The sequence below is a fragment of the Notothenia rossii genome, assembly GCF_949606895.1.
Source record: "Notothenia rossii genome assembly, chromosome: 4".
NCBI lineage: Eukaryota > Metazoa > Chordata > Actinopteri > Perciformes > Nototheniidae > Notothenia > Notothenia rossii.
This window is the reverse complement of record NC_136902.1, coordinates 29,571,632-29,586,725: the sequence shown is the minus strand read 5'-3', so window position 1 is coordinate 29,586,725 and position 15,094 is coordinate 29,571,632. Positions and strand designations below refer to the sequence as shown.

Sequence of the window (15,094 nt, the reverse complement as noted above, 5' to 3'; positions counted from 1 at the left end):
TTCAACACATAAAATGAAAGAATCTGTATTTATTTCCATGGTTAAACATTTACAGTAGTGTGCAGGGATCCAGTAAACATCCAGTGTATTACAGTATTTATAATGTGGTATTAGAAATGAAAATTATAAAAAAAAAGATTATAGTAGTGGAATGTAATTATAAAAGGTATTACATTTTTGTTCATATAAATTACAGTCAAAATAGTAACTGAACCATTTTCTACTCTTTACACATGAAGCCATCTACAGTAAAGTACATTTACATCAGAATCTCCTTAGAGAACAACCAGCTAGAGGAGTATAAATACACATGCTGCAACAGCAACCACTTAAATTACAACTAACAACGCATATATAGAAATAAAAAGGGGTTATAAACATGTAATGTGCCACTGGAAGAGTTGATTATAGTGGTTCATTAACAGCAGGTCACAGCTCAGTTACACTGCGCTTTTGGTCATTTGTACACATATAAGGGGACCGATTTAGACCGAAATGTCATTCAGTGCTTCGTGTATGACAGTATTACTTGGCCCTGTATGATTAGCATAACACAACATAGTCTAGCTTTTATTCAACTGGGGCCAAAGCTTAAAAAGTAGTAAACAAGAAGCACAATGTTTTACTTTCACCACAACAATGGGGATGTTAATGCGTCAAGGTCAAGAGGTGATATCAGTAGGTGTCAATTTCCAGACATTTAGTGGTATTTTTTGACTGTCAACAAATACCATGAAATAAAACAAAACACCAAGCCTCTGTTAATTGTCTGTGGCCTTCAGCTCCGAGCGAAACCTGTTCCTACTGGGGACCGAATTCTTTAAAATGAGACAGAAACACAAGTGGGCTTCTCAAGGGCTTCCTCGACTAACTTAAAAAAAAAAAATATTGTAGCGTAAATGCAATCTCCAGAAGTAAATAGCTAAAGTTATGCTATAAACGAGCTAAATCACGGATGCATGACTTGATGTTCCCACGGCTAAGTGGCTAAGTCTCACTTAGCCACTTTTTAGCAGCCGCGGCTTTTAAGACACCACATCAGACATCTATGGTATGGGTTTTTACTGATATATTTTATGTCGTACAACCATAGGAGTTTTATTAAAGGTGACCTATCATGCAAAATGCACTTTAGTACGTCTTTTATACATGAATATGTGTCCCGGTGATCCAGGGAACTCACCAAGTGTCAGAAAACACAACCCTCTCTATTTTCCTCCATACCCAAATCTCTTAAAAAGGGGCTGCAACGGATCTGATACAGACTGATCCAGAGTTGAACACTTCTATGACGTCACAGAAGTGGCGCTACGGCTATTGGGCCAACTCCACCAATCAGGAGGAGACAGCCATGGACATTGCCGTTTGAAAGTGCTGGAGACGCTGTAGTACATATGCCAGGCCTGTAGATGGTGCTTTTCTCACAGAATCAGCCCATGAAAAGACAGTGTTAATTTGAGCGAAATGAGGAATGGCTAAAATGCATGATCTGTTTGGTATTTTGAAAAATAAAAAGTATAAATATGCCTTATAGAGGTATGGTACTACACTATATTATTCAAATATAGCATGATAGGTCCACTTTAAATTAAATTACTAAAGTTTTATTGAAAATAAAATAGAGATAAGGAAACCCCAAAGTGCTAAAATGCTAACTTGTTTTCTTGCACCACTCTATATATAATTTCAATATTACAAAGGCTTAATTATTCACTTAAACAGCTGGTCACTCTAGTTTTCAGCACATTTTACTGAAACTAAAGTAAGTAGGACATTAGTTATGGACTATTTCTAGCGGTGGAGGAATACAGTGATCTAGAATCAGTAGAGTGGTACATTTGGGGTACATTCCAGTGTGTGTTCATGGTAATGATGTCACATACTGTACTAGTGTGATCAAGTTTGTGTTTCTAATAGTTTTTGGAAAACTATGGAGCTTTATGGCACACAGGAAGATATCAGGAAGTAGCCACACTAATAATACCTGTCAGAAATATAAGTACATTGTTGTTCTTTCGATCAGTTCGTGGGATTTCTTGACAATAATAAAAATACAGAATATAGACAGTGTAATCCTTTAGTCAGATTAGGAACAACAGAAGTTGTGTGATGCAGGCTTGTTTAGAGGAAAGTCTGTCCTTCATTTGTTTTTCAAAGAATTGTGAAATCATTAGAAAAATGTAAAGTAAACCATCCTTCTGCAGCTGCCTTATTAGACAACCATCAGAGTTCATGCAGTCTTAAAAAACAGTTACTAGACAGACATTGATAGTGCCTAAGGGGAGGGAGTCGTTCTCTTAATAAGGGGCAAACATGTTTTAACAGTCCAACATTTAACACGTGGAATTAATAAACTGTTGCACCAGGCTTTTATTTATTTCAGTAACTAGGGCACATGTTTGTTGAATACGTGGACTGCTTAAAAGGGAATCTGTCCATATGAGACATGACAGGATAAAAACTAACTCTGACATCAACCAAAGAATGATAACATGTATTTCCTGTGCCGGTAAATGTGCATGTTTCTCAGGCTTTTGAAATGGTGATCGGTGCATTCATAGAAAACAGTCATAAAGTGATTGAGTGGCAGAAATGTTAGAACTGTCCTGGTGGAAACGTTTGTCTACAAAGTCATTGTATAAAAACATTTTAATCTAAAAATGGACAAGGGCATCAAAAGCTTTTTAATTTCCACTTTCATCCAGCATGTGAAAATGTTCTCACAAGGTAAAAAGTGTTGGAGGTTTAAGCACCTGCGTACTCAACATATTTTAGGTCCCACATCCATCCACAACTTCCTCCCACATTTGTTGTTTTCAGTTATCTGTATTCCTCCATAAGTATAATGTTTTACTTCTCTGACTAATTTGGATTTCTCGTCTTCTTTTTTTCTTGAGCAACAGTAAAAAACACAATCAAGAGGCCAAATTGGTGAGAAGATGCAGATATCACTAATTATAAGTCTTTCATTATGGTAACATCACTTTTCATGCAAAAAATTAAGAAAACCTTTAAGATTCTGTGCACCACTCTTAAGCAAGTCCCTTAGCTAAGGATACATCAAGCCCAAAGTGTAGGACTTGAGGAGAAAGCATTTGGAGTTTTGTGTAACTTTAAGTGCAACTCAGCAAGTGAAATGCACCTTCGACAAGCTGCAGTAGAAGCGTCAGTCGCCCCCCTTCAGTTTCTGCGTGACACATTTAATGCGGATATTTTCCCGGAGGTTGCGGAGGCGAGCGCTGCGACTCGTGATTTCCTCCACGTAGGTTTTGGGGAACCAGCCCCGCTCCCCGTCAGACAGTCTGATGCCCTCCACCCAGCCTGGAGAAAGATTAGATAACTCAAGACATTGGAGAAACCCTGACACACACACAAAAGTGGAGTTGATCCCAATCCTTACCATCACTTGTAATGGTCTTAGCGTGAAGAATGTCGGCCTTCTCCAGGGTTAGCTCGTCGTGCTCCTGGGCCTGATAGCTTTTGATGCACTGAACCTGGGCTATATCTGAGAGGGAAACACACAGAAATGATGAACGGCAGGATAAAAAGGTTTAAGATGATTCATTTTTTGGCGGCATCCGGAAGATCTTTGACATCCTCGTGAATAATTATTTTTTAATATAATAATTTTTTCTCATTTGGAGGGCCAGGTTGTAATTGTATTATCTTTATATACCTCTACACAACATATTTTGCACAACATCCTCCTTCGTTGCTCTTCCAGAGGTTTTTTCCAATTTTTGAGATCACCCCTGAGGAAGCTAATCCATTTAGCTCAGCTGTAGCATTTCCGTTCGAGCTGCCATTTTGTTGTTGATGTGTCATGTGTAAGTGTAATATGCGCCCGTCTCCATCACAAGATTACTCAAGTGAGACTTGTAGTTGAGTTTTAATGAGCCAAATAATACCAGAGAAAGACTTTCTGTTATACAGCAGAAGGGTCCCAGAGGGTTATTCCATGTTTCCTATTTTGGGGATTTCTTTGGGAGTTTTTCCTTTACACTGTAAAGCCTCTTGAGACAAATGTTGAATATGTTTCATATTGGGCTATATACTGTAAATACAATTTGATTGAAATACTGTAGCTTTTACTGACCGTCATTCTCAGTGGCGTGCCCGATGTCTTCCAGCGGATCAAATGGAAACATGGCTGTGATCCATCTCTGCTTCCCGCTCCTTGGCAGACACAAATAAGGAAAGTTAGGGCATCCTGTGCTAAAGCATACTGTCGGTACTGAAGCTAAATGTTTTCGTTGTGACTCACTCGGTGTTGGACTTGAGCAGGATCTGGTGTTTGAGCTGCTGGCGTTCACACAGCTGCAGGTGGAAGATGAAGCCTGAGATGCCCTGCAGCTTCTGACTGAGATCCTTCACTTTCAGCTCTCCTATCTTAGCGTAGACAAACACCATGAACTTCCACGTGCTGCAAGAAATACACAGTTTTATTATCAAAATCACTAACAATGTGCTTTTAATTTTTTTTATTATTAACTGAATCTTTGAAGCCACCATTTTCTTAAGTCATATTGATGGTGTATGGAAGTATTCTATAATATTTTGTTACATGTAAAAGCCCTGCATTAAAAAATGTAACGAAGGTCAAGTTAGTAAGTTTAACTAGAAAATCGTACATAAAGTAATAAAAACAGTCTAATAGTAATCTCGTAAACAAATCATCACCAAAATGTGTTTTTTAATTAACTAGATAATGAAACAAAATAATTGGTTGAGTATTTTATTTGAGAACAAAACATTTTTTATAAAATATTGGTCTGGTTGCATGCAAAAACATATTTTTCCAAAGTAACTACTACTAGTATTAACTGAAAATGTAGATTAATCCAGTAAAGTAAAAATTACTATATTTATTTTTGCTGAACACTAATACAATCTTAATGTGGGGTGTGCAGTCTTTATAGAGGGCAGCAATGATTGGGACACTAATTTCTCTTTAAATGTGCATATATGGACTTACACTTTAACTTTCATTCAACCCATATTCTAAAATGCTGCTTTTTTCCTATTATGACTCATTAAACAGTGCAATATTAACGTTTACGTCTCTTATAAGGACTGCAATCACTCACTCCTTCCTCCTGGACAGCAGCAGACAGTCATTGAACAGGTGGAGGTACACCGGCTTGGTGGGCAACTTGAGCTTTGATCCAGAAATACTCATCATCTGCGTGTCCACCTCCAGCAGCTCTCCGTGTTTCACCAGCCAGCGAGACTGAGAGATCAGAGGGAAGATCTACCAAGGAAAGAAAATAGTTCCGGAATATAAAAGATCCTAAATGTTAAAAACGCAGGTTAAAAAAAGGAAAGACAATTCATAAAAGTCACCTTTCCCTCAAAGTGGATTTTCTTATTGAGGTGAATCAGTTCCTCCATCCTCTTCATCGACTGCACGCTGGAGTTACATTCTTTGATGATCTAAGAAGACGCACACCAACATGGTTATTACTGTAAGGCCTCACCACCGTGGATAATACTGGTGCTCATCCAACTGGCTATTACAGATGATAATCACCACCTTTTTTAGCTCATTGAAAGCTTTTGTGGCAGTGTCCTCATCTCGGGAGCCCGGTGTCGTCCTCTTTAAGATGTTCTGAAAAATAAAGATGTTTTGAACCAAAAGAGAAAGACAATACTCTGTTGTTGGATAAAACCTGCTCTAAATATCTTCCGTAATTGGGTTTCAAGTGCGGACATGAATCCTGCATAAATGTCTAAGCGTGTACCTCCACCAGCATTTTCAGCCGTGTGATCCTCTGAAACGGGAGGATCAGAAAAGAGGTGAGAGGAAGTCTCTGACAGACGGGGTCCTCCTCCAGACGAGCCAGGATCCCGGGGAAGCGAGGGTTCTCGTGCCTGAGAGGACAAGACGAGACACTTTAATGATTTTTTCTCGAGAGGTGAAGGTACATTCCAGCGTGCTTTTCACCCTGAGAAAAAAATGTGCAGCCTCCTTGAGAAGAAACATCTGCAAGTTAAGTCATGCAGGTGTGAAATAATATCCGAACACCCTGAGAGGAAATGATGGACATCCAGACAATTGGATTTTATGCACAGCCCTGGATACATTAATATATATGTTAAGGTCTCAAACAACTGATATGGTACACATGTGATGAAAGCAAAGCGGCAACTCACAGCAGACGCTGGTACGTCTGCTCCTGGTACGCCTGGTTGGTCACATAAGGTAAATAAACCCTCCGCAGGGCCGGGCAGTGATCCAGGACGATGTCGCACACATCGAAACGCAGAATGTCTTCCTCCAGCCTGTGCTCCAGGTCCTGAAGAAACCTGTGCAATAGCAGAAAACCCCTTTAGAAAAAGGACACGCTCTGAGGTGTTTAATGGAGAATTTGAAGGGGCGTTTTTCTTCACCTCTCACTGACGCCTTTGACTTCAGGCAGCTTCGAGAAGAGCCACTGCTTGTTCTGAGTCCCGATACACTCTGCGAGCTCCTGCGACAACATGAAGTGGTCCACTGCAATGGTCAAGCTGCGAATATACGACGCCTCTGATGTCACCAGCTCAAACTTGGCCTGAGTGTAGTGATACAGGGTTTGTTAACCAGTCGTTTAAAGCACATAAAACAAGCAGGAGGTCTCCTAAGTCAAACTTACTTCCTGTAATTTCCGCTCCTCGTTACTGAAGTTGTCGAGCTGGCCGCTGGAGCGAACATCGGGGATGTCTTGCCAAAGTGCAAAGGCAGAGCCTTGTGAGGAGCGGAAGGAGCTGGACGGGGACAGATTGGACGGAGAGGGGATCCCGTCTGAACCCTCGTCCCTGAGACCCTCCTCCTCTGGGCCAGGCTCCTTCCCCTGCTGCCTCTGGATCTCTCTGTTGATGGCCACGTCGCTGTATTCCTGGTACAGGATTGCTGCGGGAAAGTAAAAAAGGATGTGAAAGTTTAATTAGTTAAAATATATATATTCCTAGAGGGGAAATGTGTTTGTTACATCAACACAAAGACAACAAACATACAGAAATGCAACTAATAACAAATTAGAAACAAAAATAAGAATAAAATATGAAAATAAGTCAAAATCCCATTATTATTATTAGGGATGTAACGATATATCGAATATCGCGGTAAATAGATGTCTCAATACCGTTGTGAGACTGACAAAATATACTGCGATATTTTTAATTTAAAAAGAACAATTATAATAAAAAAAATTATTATAATAAAAAAAAAAAAAAACTTTATTTAACCAGATGGTCCAGTTGAGATCATCGATCTCTTTTTCAATGGAAAACCGTCCAACATGGCAACAAGTAGGTTACAACATGAACATAAAACAACAGATAACACAAAAGGACATCGTATTTACAGGGCTACATGTACATACCTAGAGACATTGAGAAGTACCAACAGTATATTTATATCTCGCCCTGTCAAGAAGCCTCACCTTCTTGGCAAAAACTGTATTGTTTTTGAAGTGGTGGAGAGACAATGCACAGTTTGACCCACTGCTGTCACCCATGGCCAAAGCATATCTCTCTGTCCCAGCAACATCAGTACCAAGCAAGAGAGTTCTTTCCACAGCAGGGGATATTGTAAACGCCCAAACATCCCAGCTTCTACCTGGAAATGTGGACATGCTCATATTCCTAAAAGATAACCTTGATGATGCTGAGTGAGTGAGTTAGAGTTGAGTTAGAGTTGAGTCACTTGAAAAACTAAAGTGAAACTTGATTTATTCTATTGCAGGGTCTGATTATTATATTGTTGACAGTTTAAAATACTACTATCCTACTAAAATACTGTACAAATAATGTATTATTTAATAAAAAAAAGAAAAAAAATCACATTTTTTTCCAATTTTTTTTGTTTCTCTTATTATCCTACGATACTGTTATGTTTGGCTGTGAATACGTTTGGCTGTGAAAAATAAATAAAAAGGTAATATAAGATTGTTTTCTTCTCCCTCCTCCTTTTCAGGTATGGTGTGTTTTGTGAACAATTATTATACATTAAGTTTTGCATACCATGAACGGAACAAATAAAAATGAAATAAAATACATTAATATAATAGTACAAGATGATACAGTAAGATGATCATGGATATGAGATATAGTACAAAGGTAAAGTTTGTTTTATAACATAACAATATATGTAGTAAGAAATATTACATTGGATATCATTGAAACCAAGAGCGAGCGAATATAGAAAATAATTGATACAAAAGGTTTGATGGCAAAACAGTTCTGAAAAACAAATATAGTTCAGGGAAACTTACAGCTAGGCAAAAACCGTGATAAGCGATTAACGCTGGTGGTGACGATTGGAAGTGTGCAGTCTTCCTCCAGGGATTTCTTTCGCATTCTGTCAAAAATAAAAAGAGTGATCTGACATTATTATAGGTTCTTCAATTGTTGCTGTGTATGTGTGAAAATATACAAAGTATGCTTTTACCCGAGTTTAGTGCTCCACCTATGCATGCCATTGTCGCTGCCTGACAGAGCGGGTGGGGGTCCTACAGGACTGTGGGGGGCGCTGTCACTGGAGCCTCCGGAGCTGCGGTGCCTCGAGCTGGACTTATCTAGAGAGGATAAAAAGCACAAGGTGTGAAGCAAGCCCCCAGGAAGTGCGCCGGACTCTGTGCCCAACATTCGTTGGGTCCAAGCGGCGGTACTGCAACTTCCGTATCAGTCCGTGACGTCACCCGCCCCAAAACAACTTTTTCCCATTGACTAACATGGGGAAGAAAGAGACGTCTGTAAATCAGCAGATACTTTTAAAAAAACTAAATAAACAACCCAGTATGAAATATTTTATAGCCCTTATTATAATCATTAAGTCCTTAAAGTTGTAAAATGCACTAAAAGCCGAATCTGGATTTATTTTCTCTCTCCATTCATTCTAGTGAGCCGAGAGTGGGAGCTCGGGGGGCGGGGCTTAAGGGGCAACTCAACTGCGCATGCTCTAGCCAGGCATGACGGTTAATCTGTGACGTTTCGCTCTCTCAAAAGTTGGGCCATTTTGCCTTCATGCGCCGATGAGCAGCTCTCATAGGAAAGAACGAGACCCCGCCTCCCACGCTGTATCCAGTTCTTATTATACATCCATTGTGTGAAGTCTGGGGAAGAAGCAATGGTCCTCATGTTGTAAAGCAGTGGTTCCAAAGCTGGGGGCGCCCCCCTTGGGGGAACGCCAAAGATGGCATGGGGGGGGGCGCCAGGCCTCAGATGATTTGAGGCCAAATATCATATTTAGACTTTTTTTTATTTTTTACATATAATTATAAAGCAATACATGATTGTCGCTAAAAGCCTTGTCTCTACATTACAATAAAATATAAAAAATAATTGATTAATTAATTTGAATAACAATTCAAGTTAGTAGCTATTATAGGTATAAAAAGACAGAAATGTATAATTCTTTCTTTAATAGAAATGTTTCTTCTGCCCGTAAAGTGTCCAAACCGGGCTTTTCTGGATAAGCGCATTTTTAAAACATAGTCATTGTCCATGCCGGTTTCAGTTGGATTATTTGTCACATTTGCTCCGATCAGATCGGTCTCCTCCATTTTGTAGATTATTTACGACTTTTAAATCCACATAAACACATCGGCAAAATCCGGCTTACTTTGAGCATGTGTTTTAAACAGTTTAATCCCTTTGTGAATTGTTTCCACTTCCGCGCCGTCCTTTAATTTCTTCATACAGCCGGAATCCAAATGAATTCATCCTGAGTCCAATAGCCATCAGTCACTCCAATAGTGCTCCTTAATTACGCTTTCATCCTCCTTTAACAAAATACTTCACATTCATCCAGTTTGTGACAGTAGTTGTAGCATTTTTGAGACTTTTAAACTTTAATTACCCCCTTGTGTGTGTGTGTGTGGGGGGGGGCACGCAACTTCAAACAGGAGTCATTTGGGAGGGCTCTTTGGAAAAAAGGTTGGGAACCCCTGTGGTAAAGGTTGATAAAACATTAACTCAGTTTGAACTTTCATGGATGTTTAGTGACTTTAAGATTCTTAAGAAGTGAAAATACAGCTTCTTGACATAATAAGCTTTTTCAAGCTAGTTGATTACTGTTAATCTATCAATCTTATAACTATATTATTTTCCCTATTATGTTTCAAATATTTGTATACTATACAGTAAAGAGGGAGAGAGTATTTTCACTTCCATCAAATCTGATAATAATGTTCTAGATCCTTGATGATTCTGCACATTTTTTTTTTTTAAATCTGTATATAATGCCATTTTTCTTTCAAGAGTTGTTCCTCTGTTAGATTTAATTAAATGTTATAGGCAAGGATATTACATCTGTAATGTTTTGCTTTGCTTTGTTTAAAGTGAGCTCAATAAGACAATTTCCAATCAATCATGATGTTACGGACAGAACGTATCGAATCATCAGTGCATGCATAGTCATGATATAATGACAAAAAATTACCAGCGCAAATACCCAGATCCTTAAGTTATGGCATCCAATTGTTTGTTTTGTTTTTTTATCAACAGTCCAAAAACAAAATATATAGCATTTTCTGCCATTACCAAGTATACATTAATTGACTAAATATTTCAGCAATAAAGTTAAGAATTATGCAAGACTAGGCACAATACGTTAATGGCTATTTTTTGTTCATACTACAGTTGGGTATTTATTTGAAAAAGGTTTTTATACAACAACTACTTGCTAAGCTGTGTTGATGGAACCACCTCTGATTGAAATGGACCGTGATGTTGGACCGGTTCTGGACTCACAGTCAGCGTTGGGCCCGAGGCTGATGGTGCTCTGTCGGTCTCTGGAGGCCACTCGAGCTGACAGAGACTTCCCCAGCTTCAGTGTGAAGGAGCTCTTCCTCTGAGACAGCTGCAATCTAGAGATCAGCTCTGAGGCCGAGAAGCGCCGTCGCTCCTGATCCCCCTGACGGCTGCGGGACAAAAAGCTCCCCCCTGTGGCACTGGACGTCTCTACACCCCCGCTGTCGTCCCCCAGCCCTGGCAGTGAGTCCTCTATTATGTGTAGGGGTTCTTCAGGTAGATTAAAAATATCCTCCTCACTGAGGTTTGGGAGATCTGAGAAGCCGTCTACAGAGGAGGGGCTTGAAATGGCCTCCAGGGAAGATAATCCGCTGAGGTCCTCCTCAAGGAAAGAAGCAAAGGGTCCTGGGAAGAGGTAGTCTGCGTCCAGGATCGGGCTGCAGAGGGATTCATCACTCGGGCTGTCAGGGGAATAAATCTGCATCTTTCTCCCTGGAAACAGGAAAAATAACTCCATGAGATAAAGAAGAATCATGTTAAGAGTTAGGTGCCACTTTACAATAAGACTACCCTTATAAAGGATTCATTAAAGGGTTTATTATTAGGTTATTAATTAGGTTGTAAACACTTTATAAATGGTTCTTAATGATTAATAAACCAGTTCTAACATAGTTTTCATACATCAACACAGGCTCACTATTTGGCAAGATAACTAAGCCTTATAATGGCACTATAGCTTACTTCATCTTCTTCATCAGCCAGCATCCTTGGTATCTGTTGTTCACAGAGTTGATTCTCCCCCCCTTCCATCTTGATGTTTCTTGACATCTCTTTAGGACCATTTATTTACGAGTTACTAACATTTATAACTGCCAAAAGGGAGCCTTGTAAAGTGTTAAACAAATCACCATTTATTAATGAGTTACTACCATTTATAATTTGTTTAAGTGGCAAAGTACCACCCATCTACTTCCGCCCCATGGGACCTTATTTCGGAAAAATTATGTATTGAAGTCAATGGAGAGTGAAAACGTATCTTTCGATCCAGTTTGAATTGTGAAACGAATTACACATATGATGTTTGTCAATCTTAAAAAATAATTTCCATGTCAAAAAAGTCAGTTTGTCGTAAAACTGTTGAAATATAAGACTATGAAAAATACTTAACTAGAAAGACTACAAATCCCAGAGTCGCGTAAGTGATGTCATAACTGATGTCACAATTGTTTTCCTCCACCAAATAAGAGATAACTAAGATCAGATAACTTTAACAAGATGCCTGTGTGCTTAGTACCAGGTTGTTATCATACCAGCAATGGGTCTTGCTCGTTCTTTCGCTTCCCGTCTGATGAAAGGACCAGGAGTGGCTGGATCAAGTTAGCTACCTAGCTACAGTAGTAGCAAGCACGTTAGTTAGAATTACAGCCTCATAGCCTTGTCATTTTTATTAGCCTTAACATTAAGTAACCCAAAAAGTTAAACAGTAAGAGTAGTATTCATATTTCGTGAACCCTTTAAAGAGTACTGTCACCGCTGTGATCATTCTATAATACACAACTTAAGCCCAGTCTTTTCTAGTTCATGCTATCTGCACAAATGGTTGACATTAAACATTCAAAAGATCAAGCAGTTCAGAGAGGGTCAAAGGAAGGCAGGCAGGCAGCTTTGCATGACATTCTTCTGGACGTGTTTCATTGTGGTGATAGTGGGGGTAGTCAATCACTTTTTTGACAAGACAGTAGTGACGGCCATCTTGGTGACGTGTGTTGTTCTGCTAGACCGGAGATGTAGTTCATTGAGCGTTTCACACAAACAAATGTGTTACTTCACAGTTTTACGACACATTTCTTTTTTTTGACTTGCAAAATTATTTTTTAAGATTGACAAACATAATATGTGTAATTCATGGCACAATTCAAATGGGATCGAAAGATACGTTTTCTCTCTTCATTGACTTCAATGCATAATTTTTCCGAAATAAGGTCCCATGGACCGGAAGTAGATGGGCGTGACTTCGCCACTAAGCCTTAAACTTATGCATAAATTAGGGTGTGTGTCACTACCCGATCTGTCCCCCTGCCCGATCGGTACTGCACATGTGCGAGATGGTCCGCCATATTGGACAACTCCGGACGGCAACCCAAGATGGACACTTGACACAGTGGCTTTTAGCAAAGCTCAAAAATAAAACGAGAGAGAGATGAGTTATTGTTACCATATGCCATACATTTTCCCATACATTCACAGTAAATATGTATTCAGTATGATAGCTGTCTAACAGAAGTTAAATTAATTTCTCACTTATTCTGACAATGTACTTAACCCCAAATAAAAGAACCCAATAAAAGAGTTGTTAAATAATAGTGAAGTCACGTTGTAATAACAATAACTCGTCTCTCTCTCGTTTTATTTTTCAGCTTTGCCAAAAGCCACTGTGTCAAGTGTCCTTCCTGGGTTGCCGTCCGGAGTTCTCCAATATGGCGGACCATCTCGCACATGCGCAGTACCGATCGGGAAGGGGGACGGATCGGGTAGTGACAGTGTGTTCACATTGAGTGACAGGTATGTCCAGTGACTGCTGTTGTTAGCTTCCTGTCTCTCTGCTAGCAGCTCCGTGAAGCTACAGGGGCTCAGCCTGCTCAGCTCATCCGGGGAACATAACTTGAACTCGGCCGTGTTTGTTGTGCTGGTGCCTTGTGGACTATTCTTCATGCTTATATCGGACTATTGTGACAGACGGTGCATGAATGTACAGAGCCCCGGAGGGTTCATTGAGAGAAAAATAAATAAAACGTGGCCATGTTTTACTTTCTCGTTAGCACAAGTTAATAAAGCGTGGGCACGAGTTAATAAAGCGTGGCCTCGATCGTTTTATTTAAATTGAGGGATTCCTGTCCGTGACTCACAGTATCTGCTACCCACAGCTGTTTTATAGAAGGAAAACCTCCTTCACTTTATGAAATCTCTGCGGCACCACCAGTGGCCTGTACTACGAAGCAGGATTTGCTATTTACACTATTCATTCATGAAGTATGACGCTGCGCTGTCAGCACGCGTCTCCATGTTTGTGATTGGTCAAATGTTGCTAACCCAGTCCCTTTCAGGTGAACGCGCTCTCAGCCGGACAGAGAAACCCTGGTTGATTTGCTGAGTTGATAACCAGCTTCGTAGGACCGCTTATCGACATCGCTTTTGTTAGGGTTAGTTAAGCCGGGTAAATCGAACATATCCAGGGTCTGTTGAACTGGCTTCGTCGTACAGGGCACTGGAGGCAGTAACGTGTAACTCAGCAGAATCTGAGAAGAGCAGCACCAGCTGCAAAGAGCTGTGCCTTTTACTGTTTACTTCACTGTGTTTCCCTTCATTAGAACAGCTGAATAGAGATCGAGGCTGCTACGTTTAACCACACACACCTATACACACATCGAACTACCAGAGTATTCCCCCTCGTTTTATGAAGGAGATGTCCTGTCACCGGGGCGCATTATGTGTGTGTGTTTGTGCTCAGCTCCGCTCTGTGTGTGCGTGTTCGGTGAGTTTGTGTGTGTCCGACACCACCGGCATTTGTTTTCAAATTACCACGAACAGTAATTTACACAAATCTGGTTCTCCATAATTGTGTATTCCCAAGTGAAAGAAATTCGTTTAATCTCAATGTGCTACAAGGCGCATTCACACCGCAGTACTTTTCCCACAAAAGTTCATGAGAACTTAGTTCATGAGAACTCTCTAGTTTTCATGAACTAAATACAGATTGCGTTCACACCGGAATAAATCCCTGAGGGAGGATTAGGCAAATGAAGCCGCTGTCGTCACTACTTCTTCTTCTGCTTTGGGTTTACTGGCAGACCGCAAACAACCTCACGGCGTATACTGCCACCCGGAGTCCCCGGCCGGAAGTCGAGAAACGAGAAAGTAAAACGTGGCCACGTTTTATTTATTTCTCTCTCTGTGAACCCTCCAGGGCTCCGTATGAATGCGGTTTTGCGGTAAGTGAAATTTGAGTACTTTATTTATGTATTTATGTTTTTAGTCAGCTTATCTCAATGAGACACTCTTTGTTAAAAAATTATTAAAGAAATAAATACAAATGAATGTTAAGGCTTGTGTTAGCATGTAGTAAGCGAGTGGTAGCTACATCTGTGCTAACAATGCTAATCGTAGCCTCCAAGTTAAAACGTAATAGAGAAATGTTAAGCTTTAAGTTGGATAATACTGTAGAACAAACGACTTCTGTTTGAGGTTGGTAAAATAAGGTCATCCTTGTAAGTGAGAGAGATATTTTATTAGTTAGGTAACTTTATGCATTGATACAACCCAGTCTCACGGCATTTCGTGTTATAGTCACGAAATTAATCTAATG

General features: G+C 39.9%; 1 protein-coding gene across 2 annotated transcripts in view; it reads right to left on the bottom strand.

Annotated features, from left to right (window-relative positions):
* Positions 1-14: 14 nt before the first annotated feature.
* The window catches only part of arhgef19 (Rho guanine nucleotide exchange factor (GEF) 19), a 34,129-nt gene continuing 19,049 nt past the window's right edge, over positions 15-15,094 (bottom strand). For both annotated transcript variants that reach the window (XM_079679045.1, XM_079679046.1), the window contains exons 3-16: positions 10,732-11,223; positions 8,429-8,555; positions 8,253-8,338; positions 6,633-6,889; positions 6,391-6,551; positions 6,154-6,306; positions 5,742-5,871; positions 5,534-5,608; positions 5,344-5,433; positions 5,088-5,251; positions 4,265-4,423; positions 4,097-4,176; positions 3,401-3,505; positions 15-3,321 (exon numbers count right to left, since the gene is read on the bottom strand). In XM_079679045.1, the coding sequence (XP_079535171.1) occupies positions 3,167-3,321; positions 3,401-3,505; positions 4,097-4,176; positions 4,265-4,423; positions 5,088-5,251; positions 5,344-5,433; positions 5,534-5,608; positions 5,742-5,871; positions 6,154-6,306; positions 6,391-6,551; positions 6,633-6,889; positions 8,253-8,338; positions 8,429-8,555; positions 10,732-11,223 (2,234 nt within the window). In that variant the 3' untranslated portion in view covers positions 15-3,166. The remainder of the gene's footprint in view (positions 3,322-3,400; positions 3,506-4,096; positions 4,177-4,264; positions 4,424-5,087; positions 5,252-5,343; positions 5,434-5,533; positions 5,609-5,741; positions 5,872-6,153; positions 6,307-6,390; positions 6,552-6,632; positions 6,890-8,252; positions 8,339-8,428; positions 8,556-10,731; positions 11,224-15,094) is intronic.